The sequence below is a fragment of the Orcinus orca genome, chromosome 3 (assembly GCF_937001465.1).
Source record: "Orcinus orca chromosome 3, mOrcOrc1.1, whole genome shotgun sequence".
Lineage (NCBI taxonomy): Eukaryota > Metazoa > Chordata > Mammalia > Artiodactyla > Delphinidae > Orcinus > Orcinus orca.
In genome coordinates, this window is record NC_064561.1 from 96,377,132 (window position 1) to 96,396,650 (window position 19,519).

The following is a 19,519-nucleotide window of genomic DNA, read 5'->3' on the forward strand; positions in this document are numbered from 1 at the left end:
TTTTCTCTTTGTCTTTAATTTTTGTTAATTTGATTAATATGTGCCTTGGCATGGTCCTCCTCAGGTTTACCCTGTATGGGATTTTTTGTGCTTCCTGGACTTGAGTGATTGTTTCCTTTCCCACGTTAGGGAAGTCTCTGGCTATTATCTCTTCAAATATTTTCTCAGGCCCTTCCTCTTTTCTCCTTCTGCAACCCCTATAATGTGAATGTTGGTGCATTTAATCTCGTCCTAGAGATCTCTTGGTTTGTCCTCATCTCTTTTCATTCTTTTTCCTTTATTCTGTTTTGTGGCAGTGATTTCCACCAATCTGTCTTCCAGCTGACTTATTCGTTCTTCTGCCTCATTTATTCTGCTACTGATTCCTTCTAGTATATATTTCACTTCAGTTAGTTATTATATTGTTCATCTCTGTCTGTTCTTTAAATCTTCTAGCTCTTCATTAAACATTGTTTGTATCTTCTTGGTCTGTGCCTCCAATTCTTTTTCTGAGATCTTGGATCATCTTTTTCAGGCAGATTGCCTATCTCCTCCTCACTTAGTTGTTCTTCTGGGGTTTTATCTTGTTCCTTCATCTGGAACATATTTCTCTGCTGTCTCACTTTTTCCAACTTTCTGTGTTTGTGGGCTCTGCAGGCTGCAGGATTGTAGTTCTTCTTGCTTCTGATGTCTGACCCCTGGTGGGTGAGATGGGTCCAAGGGCTTGTGCAGGCTTCCTGGTGCCTTCCCACTGGTGGGTGGAGCTGGATCTTGTTCCTCGTCTCATTGTGGCTTCTTCTTTGTCTTTGGATGTAGAATATCTTTTTTGGTAGGTTCCAGTCTTTTTTTGCTGATGGTCGTTCAGCAGTTATGATTTTGGTGTTTTCATAACAGGAGGTGAGCTCAAGTCCTATTCTATTCTGCCATCTTGTCTTCAATCTCTCTAATATGCTTTCATGTCACAAACCTCAGCTTCTTCCCTCCCACACCTGGTCTAGGTCCAGCCATAAGGAGGCAGAAGTAGGAGGCTGAGGCGAGGCTTGGTGCCCTGGCCACGTGGAGGTGGCACTTACTAAATATTTTCTGATGAATACTTTGTTACGAGCTGCAGCAAGGCAGGGACCATGATGAGGGGCAGCGGCCACACACGCGTGGTGCCAGCTGGCACAGAGTCTCACAAGCTGCGTGCCCTTGCCTGCCTCTTGTGCATCTCTACTTCTAGGAGCAGGACTGAGGACACAGGGACATTGCATAATGCTTCCCTCCACTTTATGATATTTTTATTCAAAACATACTATACCCATTCACCAACTCATGGCTCATATGCTGCTTCCCTTAATGAAAATGTAATTTTTAATTTCACTTAAAAGCACATTTTAAAAAAAAAATTCTTGAGCTCTTACCCATCTTGCTATGGCCCATTTCATCCCAACCACAGATAATACAAGCTGTATTTACTTCCAATCACAATGATACATAAAAATTCAAGTGAAAAAAATCCCTGCTGTTTTAAAATGTAACTCCCATCTCTCTCTTCCCACGAGATTTATACAAGTTCCAGAGACTGAGATGCTAAGAAACCTTGTCAATTTTCAGAGTGAGAAACTACAGCATTGACTGACTTAATATTTAGGAACCTAACATTAGATGAGGTTATTGGACCAATTATAAGACACTCAAAAGAAATAGTCCAGAGCCACAGCAACATTTTTACTCTGGGTATAATTTGACTATTAAGATAGAAATAATCTTTTTTTGGATAACAATAAAAACTTTCAGAGGTACAGTCATACTTAACAATGCTTGTAAGTATTATCCATCTTTTAAATCTAGCAATCTTCCATACAAAAATCTGATTAATAAGATCAATGAATTAAGTTTGTGCTCATGTTCAAGTGCAAAGTCTGCACACTTACACATCCTTTTTTGTTGCTCCTCAGATGATTCTAACTGGAGCTCTGCTCTACCCCTGTAACTTTGCTTGTGAATGTTTTGTGCTAATGGAGTCCATTTTTACCACCAAAAAGAAAAAAGTCTATTCTTACCATAATTAAGAGCCTCTGGTGCCGTCCATTTAATGGGAATCTGCTTTAAGCCAGAAGATGAATACACTCCACCATCCTCTTGACGAGACATTCCAAAGTCACTGATTTTCAGAACATTATTTTCACCTACCAGACAGTTTCTTGCAGCAAGATCCCTAGGTTACAATAAGACATAGAAAACACCTATTAAAACAAATTGAAAGCCGCTTTCACACTTATGACTGACTTCCATGCTTTGCAATTTTACATTTGCAATGTATTCATAATGAGGTTAAGAATGCTTGCAATTTACCAGTCTTTCTCATCTTTTCTGTCATAGGTAAAAATCATCCACAAGAACATTTGCATATGGAACAGGCCACAGGCTAATCTCTAGGCACCACATATATTATTTCTATTTAAATAGAAAAACACTGATTCTAGGGTTAAGAGAGAAAAATCACAGAGAAGAGACTAAGCAGACTTGGCATTATTTCTCCTTTGACTGGCTTTCCTAGAGCAGCACTAACAGAACTTTCTGTGACAATGGCATATGCTGTCTGGCATGACCTGTGCTGCCCAGGAGGTAGCCATTGGCCACGTGTGACTATTGAACACGTGCAGTGTGGCTGCTGTGATGGGAAACTGAAATTTTAAATTTTCTTTACTTTCAGCTAATTTAATTTAAATAGCTGCATGTGGCTTGTAGCTGCTAAGTAGCCTTTGGCAGTGTAGCCCTAGAATTTCCCAAAGGTTGGAGAATGGCTGAGGTGCCAGAGAGTCCGGCAACTCTTTTTTTTTTTTTGCATCTGGGATGTGCAAAACCCTACGTGATGATCTGCCCTGCCTCTCTCTCTCTCAACTTGTCTTGTTCCAGTCTCTCCATAATTTGCTATATTCCAGCCATATTCAGCTTCTTTTTGTACCCAAACATAGGACAAATCCCCTAAACATGGCAAGCTTATTTCTACTGTAGGGCTTTGCACTTAGCTATTCCCTTTGCCTGGAGTGCTCTCCTTCTAGGCTTTTGCATAGCTGGCTCCTCTTCATTCATTCTTAGCTCAAACTGCTATACTTCCGAACCTCCCCTGCAGCTAGCTGTGGCCATAATCTAAACACTGGCCAATGAGATATAAGCAGAAGAGTTGTCTAGAATTTTTAGGAGGTTTCTTTAAAAGAAAGGGGAAGTACCATTACATTGCTCCCCTCAGAGAACTCTATCTTGACCACGCTTAACTAATAGGAAAGACAGCAGTGAACAAAACAGACCAAGTACTCTCATTCTAGCAGGGAAGACATTCAATAATCAAATTCATATATGTACATATAAATGTTTATATATAGAAAATATAGATAAAGTATATGAGCATGCACACACACACAAAGAATATCAGATAATAGGTCAAATGATGTTGAGTGTTAAGAAGAAAAAGAGTTATATAAAGGGAAAAAGATTTACAAGCGGGAATCCTATTTTAGACCGGTTGTTAGGAAAGGTCTCTTTGATAATGTGATAGTTGATCAAAGACCTGAAGGGAGTTAAGGAACAAGCCATGGGGATATCTAGGTGAAGAGCATTCAAGGTAGAAGGAATAGTAGATACAAAGGCCCTAAAATTGGTTCATGCTTGGTATATTCAAGGAACATCAAGGAAGCCAGCAGAGCTGGAGGGGAATGAGTGAGGGAGAGAATAGCAGATTTAATCAGAGTTAGCCAGGACCAAATAATATGTGGCCTTTTAATAGTAGGCTCCTTGGCTTTTTATTCAGCTAGGAGGTAACCAGAGAGTTCTGCACACAGGAATGACATAATGTCACTTATTTTTTGAAGGATTATATGTTACTATGTGGAGAATGGACTGGCAAGACCAGAGAGACCAGAGAGACCAGTAAGCAGACTATTTCAGAAGTCTAGGAGAGGTGACGATAGCCTACACTAAGATGAAAGTGGTGGAGGTGATCAGAAGCTATCAGATTCAGAATATATTTTGAAAGTATCAATACAATCAGCAGGGTTTGCTGGTAGACTGGATGTGGAGTAGGAGAGAAAGAGTCATGGATGACCCAAGATATTTTGGCCTAAGCAACTGGAAGATTGGAGCTGACAGTGAAATGGGGAACTGGGGGAAGAACAAGATTCACAGAGTGTGGCAGAGACAGCCAGTTGCTCCCTAATGTGCATTTCCTCTTCTGTTTTAGTAAAAAGTGCTCCATAATTTCGAGGATTGAAGAAAGAAGGCTGAGAAGGAGCAGCAAGTGAGGCAGGAGGGAAACCAACAGAGGGGCTGGTGTCCTGGAAGCCAAGTGAGGAAAGCTTTTCAAGCAGGAATAGAAGTTAACTGTCATCTACTACTGAGAAGACAAGAAAGATGAGGACTATGAACTGGCCATTAGATTTGCAAACATGGAATTTAATGAGACACTGACAAGAGCAATCTCTGAGGAGTGGTGGGTACAATAGCATGACTGGAGTGTGTTCAAAGAGAATGAGAAAATGAAGTGGAGATAGTGAGTTTAGACACTCTTCTGAGTAAATTTTCTATAAAGGGGTACAGAGAAATGGGGAGGCAACTAGAGGGGGTTTCAGGTCAAAGGAGTTTTTCCCCTAATATGGGGGCTATTACATGTATTTACGCAGACAGGAATAATACTGTATAGAGGGTAAAACTGATGCAGGAAGGGAAAGGTGACAATGGCAGGTGTGAAGCCCTTGAAAAGAGGTGATGGTATCCATCTGTGCTCTTTAGAGCTGTATCCCCAATGTCCAGAATAGTACTTGGCACATAGTAGGTGCTCAATAAATGTTTGTTGAATCAATACATATATATTGTCTTATCCTAGCAGTGATCCCTGCTAAAGGCAGGTCGTCTATTCTATGCTTTCTTTTGTAATTCTTTTCCCCTGAGGAAGAGTCAACAACTTGTTTCTCTTTCAGCTGAGATGGTTTTACATATTTACCTTTGAAATGCACCCCTATATGTCACACATGACTCAAGGCTTCTAAAAAAATAAAGTCTACTTTATAGGATTGGTCTTGTAACATAGGAAGTACCTTGAGCAACTGACTTATATCAGTAGTTGACTGGTAATGATGATATTTCCTCAGGGAGTTAAATTAGCCTTTTATGTTTTAGTAGGAACATTGGGTGATAGAACCTAAACACATTCAGACAGGAATGTGACAATTTCTACCTTACTAATTTGCTAAGATTGGCTTTATTCATCAGATCCAAGTTTCACAATGGAGAACCTTAGAAGAAGCCCAAGGTTAAAATTAAATCTTTGACTTGCTTCCCAGCACCCACTGGAAGAGTGAGGGACTCTGGTTTGTTGCTAGACAAAGTGAGTGATAGTGAAATGCTGGTCCGTCTTAATCTGTAGGAAGGAACTATATTATATATGCTCAGGAACACCAAGTCCTACCTATGGCAGAGATGGCCAGAATAAACAATAGCTTTGCCACTTATTTGAGTGGCCTTGGTTAATCTTCGTTTTAGGCATCTAAAAAACACAACCTAGCTGGGTTAAAGAGGCTAATGGTTGTAAAGTGCTAGTATGCAATATATGATTCAAAATAAGTCTTAAACAAGCTATTACTGCTGCTGCTACTACTACTACTACAAGAGGACCTGGAACAGTGAGATACAGTTTGTGACCTGCAGTATTTGCAGATGATATGATTTTTACTTTTACACAGAAAATCTCAAGGAATTTATGTAACAACTAATAAACAAATTTAGCAAAGTTGCAAGGTAAAAGGTTAATATTAAAAAATATTCTTGCATGATAGCAGCAAACAATTGGAAAATAAAATAAATTCCATTTACAGTAATGCCAATAAAACAAGACAATCAAGTTTTTTACACTCACAACTATACAACTTGACTGAGAAAAAATAATAAAAGGAAAGACAGTCCATGCTCATGAAGTGGAAGTCAATATTGCTAAAATGGCCAAATTAATCTATAGATTTAATGCACTCTCAGTCATTCTAGCAGACATCTTTGTAAAATTAGATAAGCTAATTTTAAAGGCCATATATGACAAACCCAGAGCTAACATCATTCTCAATGGTGAAAAACTGAAAGCATTTCCTCTAACAAGACAAGGATGTCCACTCTTGACACCTTTATTCAACATAGTTTTGGAAGTTTTAGCCACAGCAATCAGAGAAGAGAAAGAAATAAAAGGAATCCAAATCAGAAAAGAAGAAGTAAAACTGTCACTATTTGCAGGTGACATGATACTATACATAGAAAATCCTAAAGACACTACCAGAAAACTACTAGAATTCATCAATGAGTTTGATAAAGTTGCAGATACAAAATTAATACACAGAAATCTCTTGCATTCCTATACACTAACAAACAATGAGAGATCAGAGAGAGAAATTAAGGAAACAATCCCATTTACTGTCGCATCAAAAAGAATAAAATACCTGGCAATAAACAACATACCTAAGGAGGCAAAACACCTGTACTCAGACAACAATAAGATGCTGATGAAAGAAATCAAAGATGACACAAATAGATGGAGAGCTATACCATGTTCTTGGATTGGAGGAATCAATATTGTTAAAATGAATATACCACCCAAGGTAATGTACAGATTCAATGCAATACCTATCAAATTACCAATGGCATTTTTCACAGAACTAGAACAAAAAATTTTACAATTTGTATGGAAACACAAAAGACCCCGAATAGCCAAAGCAATCCTGAGAAAGAAAAATGGAGCTGAGGGAATCAGGCTCCCTGACTTCAGACTATACCACAAAGCTACAGTTTGGTACTGGCACAAAAACAGAAATACAGATCAATGGAACAGGATAGAAAGCCCAGAAATAAACTCATGCACCTATGGTCAACTAATCTATGACAAAGAAGGCAAGAATATACAATGGAGAAAAGACAGTCTCTTCAATAAGTGGTGCTGGGAAAACTGCACAGCTACATGTAAAAGAATGAAATTAGAACACTCTCTAACACCGTACACAAAAATAAACTCAAAATGGATTAAGGACCTAAATATAAGACCAGATACTATAAAACTCTTAGAGGAAAACATAGGCAGAGCATTCTCTGACATAAATCACAGCAATATCTTTTCTGATCCACCTCCTAAAGTAATGAAAATAAAAACAAAAATAAACAAATGGGACCTAATGAAACTGAAAAGCTTTTGCACAGCAAAGGAAACAATAAAATGAAAAGACAACCCACAGAATGTGAGAAAATATTTGCAAATGAAGCAACAAGGGATTAATCTCCAAAATATACAAACAGCTCATGCACGTCGATCCCTAAGAACACCAAACAACCCAGTCAAAAAATGGGCAGAAAGCTGGTTTGGGGGTGTTGAATTCCCTTAGCTATTGCTTGTCTGTAAAGCTTTTGATTTCTCCGTTGAATCTGAATGAGACCCTTGCTGGGGAGAGTATTCTTGGTTGTAGGTTTTTTCCCTTTTGTATACGTATAACTGATTCACTTTGCCATACAGCAGAAACTAAAACAACACTGTAAATCAACTATACTCCAAAAAAAAATTTAAAAAAAGGGTGGAAGATCTAAATAGACATTTCTCCAAGGAAGACATAGAGATGGCCACGATGCACACTGAAAGATGCTCAACATCACTAATCATTAGAGAAATGCAAATCAAAACTACAATGAGGTATCACCTCACACCAGTCAGAATGGCCATCATCAAAAAGTCTACAAGCAATAAATGCTGGAGAGGGTGTGGAGAAAAGGGAACCCTCCTACACTGTAATGGGAATGTAAATTGGTATAGCCACTATGGAGAACAGTATGAAGGTTCCTCAGAAAACTAAAAATAGAGCTACCATATGATCCAGCAATCCCACTCCTGGGCATATATCCAGAGAAAACTGTAATTTAAAAAGATACATGCACCCCTATGTTCATAGCAGCACTATTTACAATAGCCAAGACACGGAAGCAAGCTAAATGTCCATTGACAGAGGAATGGATAAAGAAGATGTTGTACATATATACAATGGAATAGTACTCAGCCATAAACAAAAAATGAAATAATGCCATTTGCAGCAACATGGATGGACCCAGAGATTGTCATTCTGACTGAAGTCAGTCAGATAAAGACAAATATCATATGATATCACTTATATGTGGAATCTAAAAAAAAAAAAAGGTACAAATGAACTTATTTACAAAACAGAAATAGAGTCATAGTTGTAGAAAACAAACTTATGGTTACCAGGGGAGAAAGGGGCAGGGGAGGGATATTGTGAGAGACTGGGAGATTGGGACTGTAATATACACACTACTATATATAAAATAGATAACTAATAAGGACCTACTGTATAGCACAGGGAACCCTCCTCAATACTTTGTAATGACCTATATGGGAACAGAATCTAAAAAAGTGTGGATATATGTATGTGTATAAATGATTCACTTTGCTGTACACCTGAAACTAACACAATATTGTAAATCAACTGTGCTGCAATAAAAATAAAAAAATATAAATTGGACATGGACATGTAAAGGTTCTAGAATAAAGTAATTTTAAGAAAGAAGTATAAAGTTGAATGACTTACCTAACCTGATGCTAAATCTCACTATAAAGCTATTGTTATTAATATAGTTAAGTAAAGGAAAATAAGATATTATAGATCAGTGAAACAGAATAGAGGTTCCAGAAATAGATGACATATGTATGGTCAACTGATTGTGACAGAAGTACAATGGCACTGCAAGGCACACCTCCCAATCTTATTCAGTGAACTGGCTGACACCTCCTCAGAGCCAAATGCCATTACTCTTGGTCGGAATGAGCTTTCATTCAGTGCAGCATTTTAGTCATTTGCAGGATTGCAGTGTTAGTACTTTCCTCAGAATAATACCTATGCTTTACAACTACATATACTTCTGTTGTTGTAACCATCTTCACTGCAGCGCCAGCTTAGTGTTTGTCCTCTGAAATGACGCTTAACAGTTTTATGAGGGACCAAACTAAAACTAATGCAGCGGTATCTTCAATTCAATGTAAATAACGTTTCAGTAACATTTACAGAAAACTTTACTTTCTTTGGGTGGCAGTAAGTTCAAGTGCATGGAAATGGTATCTTTTGGGCATACTCTATGAATTAAAACCTTAGGCCTTCAGGCAGTAAGCATGCCCTGCATACTCACAGTTTGCCTAGTATTCTGAAAAGAATTAAAGGAGATAGGAACGACAGATATGGTCTCTGGGCTGAGAAGCTGACAATCTAATTTGAGAGATAAGGTAGACACACACCTCTGCCCCTTCTCTCCTCTCCATTCCTTTCTTTAGTAAGCTCAGGGTTGCCCAGACCCGGGACAGACACTCTAGGAGACCGCTCATGCCCCCTTCCTCTTCACACATGAAAGTGCCAGAGAACAAGTCAGTATGAGCCAGTGTGTTACCAGCTGCAAATCCTACAGAAATTCAGAGATGAAAAGTCTCATAACAGGCTGGTATGGTCATTCACAGGAGGTATCGGAGATAGCTGTATCTCACCATGTGCAGAGGAATATCACAGTGAATGCTGCTGGCAGCCGAAAGGATATGGAAATGTTCCACCTATGTCTGCTGAGTAATCTTATTTGAAGACTCCAACTTCTGAGTGTATACCGGGGATGTCTTACAAGTTGTACATAATATGTGACAGGCTAATTAAGGATAAAATGAGAACAGAGGACAGTTACAGGAAATCCAACGCCAGCAGGCAATGGAGATGAGCACAGTTTCTTTGTTCTCTGGAAAGTACAACAGTGCACATCTTGCTCTGTGGTGATGTTGCCTCTCCGGGCAAATACTATGGTAAACCAGGAACAACCAGGAGGTTGGGCCAATGTTCTCCTTTGCTGGCTGCTTTATCCCAAACGTCACTTACTACTTGCAGCTAAGATTCCCCCAAGTCAAGATTTATCCCTCACATAGGAAAGGAGTTAGAGAAATATTTGCTTCTTTTCCCACTGGGTCTGGATAATACCGAGCCACAGGTAACTATCAGCACTTAGGAGGAGAAAATCTCTTTAAGGCCCTGAGATTTCCTCATTCTAACACAGAGCATAAAGCCAACAACTCAGGGGTAGGGGAGAAATGAAGCAGACTTCATCTGCCTTATTATGTTCTGCTAAAGAACAGAATTCTCATATCTTATTACTGCACAACATCTATAACTGATTGATAGTGGAAGCACATTTTGGGGGCATTTAGAGAAGTAGTTAAAAGCAGCAATTTGGAAACATTACATCATTTACTAGCTCTTGGACCTTCAGAAATTTACTTATGCTTAGCCTCAGTTTGCTCATCTGTAAAGTAGGAATAATAATAGTATCTACCCAAGATTGTTGTGAAAATTACATAAACTGCTTAGCACAGTAATTGGAAAATAGCCACACAGATATAAAACTTCACATTTACCACAGTAAAACTTGAATTTTAGCCACAGAAACCATGTGTTGGAGAATCACTGCCTTTTCCCTGCTTCTAATTGGAATATTTGACTATTTTTCTATTTATATAAATATAAAAGCCGTACAATTTAGTGCTCCTAACAACAATTTATATAGTATTTACTACTTGTCAGGCATGTAAGCTCCTTTCATAAACGTCGCCTAATTCTTCTAATTAACTGTATTTATGATCTTCATTTTTATAGATGATGAAACTCACACCCAGAGAGTGAAGTGACTGCCTAAGGTTACACAGCCCACAAGGGGGTGAGGTGGGGAGAATCAGGAATTGGACTCCAGCAGCCCAGCCTCAGAGTCTGACATTTTAGCCACCTGTTATCATGCCTCAACACATTTTGTAATTCTCTTTCGGAATGTAATCCAATTACATACCACTTAATCTACAGCCAATGGCTACAATTTCTGAATTTTAAACAACAAAAGAGTTAAAATTGGTTACCTTTAAGAAAAGAAGTGACACTTCAAACTCTCTCCCCTCTCAAAAGTGAAAAAAAACAACCAAAAAATCTATATAGTAAGCACATGAAAAACCCATTTTCTGAAGATGCCAAGAGTCACTAACTGCTTTAAACAATATACATGATTGTTTTGATGGAAAGAGAGTAGGATTGCCTGTTTCTTGTTGGAAAATTTTGCACATGATAACAGAAATAGAACTATAAACCGTCTGACAGAGCACACCAGCAAATGGAGGTGGGGCAAGATGGCGTATCTTTGGCAACAGAGCTGGCACCTAGGGGACGGTTTTATACCACCTGATACTAAAGCCACTATTTAGCTGACAGTGATGGGATCAGAGATTAGACAAAAAAGAGATGACCAGCCAGATCCTTCTGCCAATCACACGTTGCTTATTTCCACTTCAAGAATCTACCTCATCTTTCCTTTGAATAAAGTACATGTAAGTGTGAAAATCTCTCTCCATTTCTTGTTTTCAGTTGCACCTGTGACTTCACTCCCAGTTTTCCACTGGTCACATTGTTCCTCACCACCTCTCTCTCTTCCCTTCGCAACTTCCTCCATCACACTTCATACCTCTCGCTTGGTGAGCTCTGTGCCCAGTGTTAATGGGGCACTTATTTCTAAAAGCACAGGCCACAAAGGAACCCCAGCTGCAACAGTGTGAAAATCAGCCCCATTATTAAACTGTGCTTTTCCTGTTCCTTTGAAAAATTGTTGAGTGTCACAGACTTCTGGGAGGTTGGAAGGAAAGTGCTGCTTCTGTGAACGCAGTAGCAGACCATGTGTGCAGGGAAGGTCAGAGTGTAATTTAGGCCTTTTTGCTCAGGGCTGGTCCAGTGCCCTGTGGGTTTATATGGTGAGAGCTAATGGACTCCTGAAATCCCTGTCCTGCTGCCTGCCAGGACACTTAGAATCCTCAAGATCTGAGTCTCTTCATTTACTTAAAGCCTCTGCAAAAATGCGAATATGTTACCTGTGGGGAGGGAGGCATGTGTTACCTTTTACTCACATTTTACCATAAATTATTCCAAGAGATAGTTGAATAGACATCATACAAAATCTTAGGGATGATAGGGCAGGCATGTTCTGACAGTGAGAAGAAAGAAGAGAAAAGGTAAAATCGAGTAACAAGAACTGGCTGAGAGAGCCGGCCTGGGCAGGGTGTACAGCGGGCTCTTAGGGGAAAGTCAACCCGGGCACTGGGTGAATATATGAGTGTGATGGGGCTTTGGGTGTGGGCAAAATGCAGCTACAACTTCTAAAAAAACTGTCTAGGGCTAGCTCTAGTGTATTTATTCTAAACCAGGCGACTCTTTTTCTCAACAGCAAAGGAAGATCACCACTGGAGGCTTAGCTGCCTCAACCACTGAATCTACTTATACTGGAGTAATGCTCCACTGGGCTGCATTCTGTGGAGAAACAGAGGCCTTTGGTGATCTCCTCTAATGAGGCTGCTGCCTGAGAGCTGGGGCATGAAACAATTAAATCCCTGCCTGACAGAGCTGGCTGCATGAGAACCACTTATGGAAGCTCCTGGAAGTCATGTGCCTTTACTTACAATGGACATGTTCAGCACATATAGAAGTGCTTACTTCTTTTGGCTCTTTCGTCTCCTTCCCTTGGGCAACAAGAGAATTCCGGTTGGGCATGCACAAGTACAGACTCCACATATTCTTTTATTTAGCTTATAAATCAATTCTTGGATAGTTAGGTAAAGAAAGGGGACTCATACTAAACATGGATATTGAAAAAAAATTCAGAACCAAACACATAGTGATAATACTTGCTTCAGTCCTCAATTTACCTGAAAAACCCAAGGGGAACTTTCTTTGTATTTAACTAATGTGATTAATCTGGATGGCTTATAGTTTTATAAAGCTCTATTTGTATGGTCAGAAATAAATATCTCTCATTTACCATCTTCTGCTATCACCTGAAGGCCACGTTGTGAAATTAGATACCTAGAGACCACTACAGTTTTTAAATAAATATTGATCTAATGTTGATTCTATTAATAAAAAGAGTCTGGCCAACAGGAACTGGGGCATGGTGGGCGGGGAGGAGGACAAATTAAAAAACATTGATGGCAAGTAAATGTTTAAATCTCTTTCGTTCACAGAAATGTATCAAATCCCAGTGGGTAGTTCAACAACAAAACAGAGCTGTCTTAAACATGCATGTTAAAGGCCAACAGCTGTCTTGAGGCTGCAATAAAATGTGTTGCAAGGACTTGCCTCCAAAGTTAGCCTCAGTACTAATGGCAAGAGCTTCTACTCCTAAAAGATTTCCGGAAGGGAGATTTAAGAAATATCCAACCACTCCTAGGGCTTCCCTGGTGGTGCAGTGGTTGAGAGTCCGCCTGCCGATGCAGGGGATGTGGGTTGGTGCCCTGGTCCGGGAAGATCCCACATGCCGCGGAGCGGCTGGGCCTGTGAGCCATGGCCGCTGAGCCTGTGTGTCCAGAGCCTGTGCTCCGCAACGGGAGAGGCCACAGCAGTGAGAGGCCCGCAAAAAAAAAAAAAAAAAAAAAAAAAAATCCAACCACTCCTATTCTGAGAGTATGAGAAATGAAAACAAAAGCCACTTGCCTGGGTGACTAATGATACAACCTACAATGTTACACTTGGATGCGGTAAGTTACTCTGAGCAACAGGTAGAAAAAAGTGACAAAATCACTCCTTACTAAAGAGTCATCAAGATAATAGCAACCATTTGTTGAGTGTTTTATATGTGTCAGGTACAGTTTTAGATCCTTTTTCAAATAACTGATTTTCGATTAATACTCAACTTCATGCATACTAATCTGAACATTAGATACATTTCAGATTTTTCCAAAAGCAATAATGAAAACATCTCCACTGTTGGGAGTTCTGGACAAGGGGCTGGAGACTTGAGTTCTCACCAGTGTTTTCCTTAACAAGATGTGTAAACGAGTACATCACACATCATTTTCCTGGACCTTGGGAAAGAGAGCACCAGTTCTTGACTTTTTTTGAGCATAAGGGTTCCCGCATAATATTCAACAGTTTTATGATTCCTTTGTACCACATCTACCCTGATGTGAGAGGTGTATGTTTTATAATGGCTGACAGAGAAGATACAATATAATGGAAAGGCTACTAGGGATTCAAAGATGTTTTGAAACAAATTTGTATTAATCACAACAGTAAAATAGTACTGCATATAGTTATATACAAATATATTATACTGTCTCAAACAATGCTTGACGTACACTTGGAACACCTGCAATAAGTCAGAGGAACCAGTGGTCCATGGTCCACCACCTGGTGGCCAGCACATGGTCCTTTCAACTAACATTCTGTAAGCTCTAGGTTAAAGGTATTGTCTTACTGTAAGTGGCTGGATGAATCTAGCCACACAGTGATGCTAGATGATCCTGGTGAAGAGTTTTCCACCTTTCCATTGCAAGAGTGAATGCCAACAGCTGATGAATGGAAGTAAAGCTGGGAGGGTAAGTTATAAGTTACAAGCTACGACCAAGGAAATACATTTCTCAACCCTGTAAGAATAAGAGTGACAATTTATTTAGCACCTAGTATGTGTCAGGCATGCTACCAGGAGCTTAACCTATTATCCCTAACCCCTATTTTAAGTGTAAGTATCTCTATTATACCGATAAAGAAACTGAGGCTCAGAGATTAAATAACTTGCTCGAGAAAATATAGCTGATAAGTGGCTGAGTATGGAATCCGTCTTGTTCCAAAGCCTGTGTGCTTTCAGTATTCTACAATGCTGAGTATTCCGGTTCCTTTGAACTACTGTTCATTTTTATCTTGACAAAACTTATACAGTAAATCCCCTACATACGAACCTTCACGCCGCTTTCAAAGATGCGAATGTATTATAAACCTATTAAAGTACAGTACTATATAGCCGATTGTGTTAGTTCGGTACTTAGGCTAACTGTTGGACTTAAGAACAAATTGGACTTATGAATGTGCTCTCGGAACGGAATTTGTTCGTATGTAGGGGACTTAACTGTACTCTGCAATCTCCGAGTAGATAGATTTCTGCCATTTTGTTCCTGAGACTTGACTTCTTTTCCATTTAAGTTTGATGAAATAGAGCCCCTGATCAGTGCTTAGGCTCTAGAATATACACTATATTGAGAGGACTAAACATTATTTTTTCTATTCTATTTTATTTTTCTACTCTGTATAAAGGCACATAACAATTCCTCCAAAACCATTTGTTGTTTATACTTTCACTATATGATACACATACACTGGCGCCTAAATTAGGACATAAAAGGCACATAAAGAGGAGAGCAACTGTGTAATTTTTGATGCACAAGGTGCCACAATGAGCTTCAAGATCATTTAAATTTTTAAGGTCTGCAAAATGTTCAGTTACTAATGAACAAACACACTCTAATTACGATGGAACGCACCTAGATTTAGATACTGAATGATCCGCAGATGCTTAACCCTTTGCAGGATAATAATCTCTGTGCAAGGGATACCACAGACGTTGCACTTTGCTGAGAGGGTCAATAATGGATTATGTCCTCCAAATGCCCTGCCCCTCAATTCTTCCAACCAGACAGAGCTACTTGGTCAAGCTGCACGTTTGCCTCTGGTCTGGTGATGCTTAGTAGATTCTTAGGCCATACTCTTAGCCAAGTAGGAAGATGGCCGTGTCTGGCATGCTAACACAAAAAGTGTCTTTAGAACAGTTTGAGCCCCTATGTACAGAGGGGAAAGATCTAATCATATTTACTGTGGCAACAGTATCCTGCTCATGGAAAACATTTTTCAGTGTTTATAGGAATTCAAGAGAAGTAATGACTTTCTTCCATGTATCTGAACAGTTCTTTCCTTGCCTCCCATATACATTCTTTTAAAATGAAATTTTCATTATTCCCATTTCAATGTCTAATGTTGTTTTCTAGGTTTATGACGTGATATCCCAGGTGACTTTATTATAAATTTCCCTTCAGTCCTATGACTGCTTTCAGCATATGAAATCCAAATAGGAGAGCCAAAGTTATGAATAAGGTCTAAGCCAAAGTTATGAATAAGGTCTATTATAATAATTCATTTTTATCTTGAAACAAAGATTTGAAATTCAATTTCTTTTCTGTCTCTCTATATTTTCTTTCCATAGTCAGGAGAGCTTGCTTTATCTTCGCTCATTTTTAATTCTATATTATGTTTGATAAGACTGTTTTTGTGGTATTACATTAAGACTTGATTTCCTATATGTAACTATTTTTCTCTTGTACTTCTACAAGATAAAAGTTTTTAAAAATGTTCACCAAATGTCCTGTGACATTAATGATTATTCGTTCTGTGATTCTTTGATGTAGTCCACACAAAATCTGCATTTTGCTTTCATGAAGGATTACCTGTCTGAGCAAATATTAACTTTGCATACACGTGTCCTTTTGGTCTCTTACCAACTTGCAGATGCCAGTTACATAAAACAAAAGTGTCTGAAAGACTCAAAGTGGACAAAATAATAATTTATATAAATGTAAAGCCTATCATGCCTAAAGGATTCCACATATTTTTGCAAATACCGTCATCTCCAAACTGTCAGAGGAAAATGTGACAGTTGCTTTAACAACATTCAGGACAGTGTACAGCAATGGGGGCAAATCAAAGTGGCTATCCCTGGATCTTGGTGAAATTACATGTAAAATAATCACCTATGTGGAAACAACTAGGACACAGGATTTTTAAATTCCATGAAATACCGAATGGTTTCTTTAGTGCCATCAATTGAATCTTAGCTGACATTAGGTAATAGTTGAGCCTGTTAGATTATTCAAAGTATTTTTAAAGCAAAGGAATTAGGGGCTACATTTGCAAACAGACTTTCCTTACTAAGATCTTGTTATTTTGGCACAAATGGCCATTAATCTGACATTAAATGCATGCCACAAGACAAATATGTATCTTAGACTATGAGGCCCAACATTTTTAATAACAATGATGGTAGAGAAAAGAGATGAAATCATTTCTGGTTTTTTGACCTGGGAACTGATTAAGGAAACACTACTAAGTCTCTATTATACAGATGAGTTTCTAGTTTCTAAGAACCCGGCATTCTATAGTTACTGTTTGATACACACAAAAACTCTTACTACTTTACAACAAAAAGACATACTTGTAATTTACTTTGTACTTTTAAAAGTACTATTCCATTAATCTTAGAATCTAGCTGTAAAAAGTACATAAAACAGAGTATCCATACATGCATTGTATGTACATCTCAACCAATCAGCCCACCATTGGTTCAACTTCTCTTTATTAAGGCCTTAATAGGTACTGGCTTCTCTGCTATGTGCTGCAGATAAAGATAAACCTAATTCCTTCTCTCAGGGAATTAAATATTACAAGAAGAAATAGCTATGCTAGTACATACATTACAATATTAGAAATTACAAGTTTGAAAATTAGGAGTGGGCTCTCAGAGACAGATGTGGTATGAAAACTATGGCCCCAGTATTTTGTACTTCTCCATCCCTTGTATCTAGGCTAACTTGTGACTTCAATGAGCAGACGTGGCAGAAGTAATATTATGAAGTGCTGGAGTGTAGACCTCAGGAGGCCTTGCAGCATCCACTTTTGTCTTCCTGGAACAGTCCTGACACTATGTAAAAAAGCACGGGTGAGAAACCATATATATATAGAGGACCACCCTACAGTAAGCAGGAAGGCCCAGCCATGTGAGTGAGGCTATATTAAACCCTCCGGCCCTAGTCAAGCTACCAGATGTATGTGACCCCGGAGATAAAAGCAGAAAACCATTCAGCTGAACCCAGGCCAAACTGTTGACCTGAACTGATGAAACAAAAATAAATAAGAAATGGTTGTTGTTTTAAGCCACTATGTTGGGGGTAGTATTTGATGTAGCAATAGATAATTGGAACAGCAAGCTTATCAACAGCATTGAGAACGAAAGTTCAACAGTGAGGATGGGTAGGGCGGAGTTGGGGGCAAGAGACCAAAGAAAAATGATCACTGTTCACGAAAGGTCTGAGTCTGCTACCTGCTTCTTTCTTATCCATACCTGATAGAGAACTGCTGCAGGCACCTTCTTATTGGTGCAATAATTTCTCTTCGCTTGGATTCTGATCCTCAGCTTTGAACTTGTTTTCTCATCTAAGTTTTTATGGGCCACATAGCTTTCATGGGCTGAATTTTCCCTTTCAAGCTTTTTGCACTAATGACTGCCAGGCTATTTGACTAGTATCTCTTCTAGACATTGCTTCTTTGTGTCCAGAAAATGATGTTCCCAGAGGGCTCCACCTGGTCCCAAGCTTCTGTACTACCAACCACTTTTAACGTGATATAATGAGAAGAAAAATAAATTTACGCTATCTGGCACATGGAAGCCAGTTAATTTAGAGGTAAACTTCTCTGAGATGCTTTGAGGGAATTTTGTTATCAGATTAGAACAAATCAGAGTAAGTGATATGATATGGATAATGTTGCCCCTGAGTCATCAATAAAGGTGAACAATTATGGGGAATACCTGATATCAGAAAGTAGGAAAATGTGTTAGGCAGTTTATAATTATTTCCATAAAAGATTTAAAATTGACAAAGAGAAGGCCAAGTGATAAAATAAATTGATTTGATTCCCTCAAAAATATGTATTTTGCACTTACTATTTGCCAGGCACTCTTTTAGGCAAAATGGTGACAAGACACACAAAAATTCATGTCCTTTATGGAACTTAAATTCCTTTGATACAAACTAGGTAAATGATGCATTATCAAATATGATACATCTAAGAGAATTACTCAAAGACATATTCGATATAATATAAAAAGGGAATCCATAAAAGAGAAAGAAGTAGTGAGCAACAAACATCAGGAGCAAAGACATGAGTGACACTATTATGTCTAAATAATTGTTGATCCATTCTGTTAAAAAAAATCCTATATGTCTTCAACATGCTAAATGGAAGGGAGGAAGTGGGAGGGAGTGGGACGAACTGTGCTAAGGGCATCAGCCTGCTCCCACCAGAAGAGAAGAGGATTAGAATGTAAAAAAGATCAGGTGTAAGAAGCGCATGCTAACAAACAAAAGCAGTTGTGGCAATACTGCCATCAGAAAGCAGAATGGAGGAAAAAAGAGCATCAATAAGAATAAAAAGAACTATATTTCTAAAAAAGAATTCACCAAAATGATACATGTTAATGATACTAAATGGGGCATGAAGCAAACAGTGAAAACAACAGGAAATCTAGACATATCATGAGTTAAGGGCAAAAACAAAAGCAGCATAATTTAATATAGACACAGAACTGGTTTAGAAGGGGTCAATGTATAAACATGGAATAGATGAAATGTCAGCAGTATCAGCAGAGATGGAATGAGACAGGATCAGAAGCAATTATCAAACAGGGACCAGAGGACCTGCTTTCCAAGCAAACAGCAACTTAAACACTGGTAAAGGAAAATGGAGGCCACCTTGGAGTATTTTAATAATACTATCACTAATGGAAGAGAGGGCATTCAAATTCAATCCATGCAGAAACAATCAGAGTAATTATGGAATCCCACACTATACCAGCATGCGGTCTGACTACTAAA

At 38.7% G+C, this 19,519-nt stretch overlaps 1 protein-coding gene across 17 annotated transcripts in view; it reads right to left on the reverse strand.

Moving 5' to 3' along the window:
* The window catches only part of FER (FER tyrosine kinase), a 622,960-nt gene that overhangs the window by 30,873 nt on the left and 572,568 nt on the right, over positions 1 to 19,519 (reverse strand). For all 17 annotated transcript variants that reach the window (XM_004267438.3, XM_049707502.1, XM_033423747.2 and 14 more), the window contains one exon: positions 2,025 to 2,179. In XM_004267438.3, the coding sequence (XP_004267486.1) occupies positions 2,025 to 2,179 (155 nt within the window). The remainder of the gene's footprint in view (positions 1 to 2,024; positions 2,180 to 19,519) is intronic.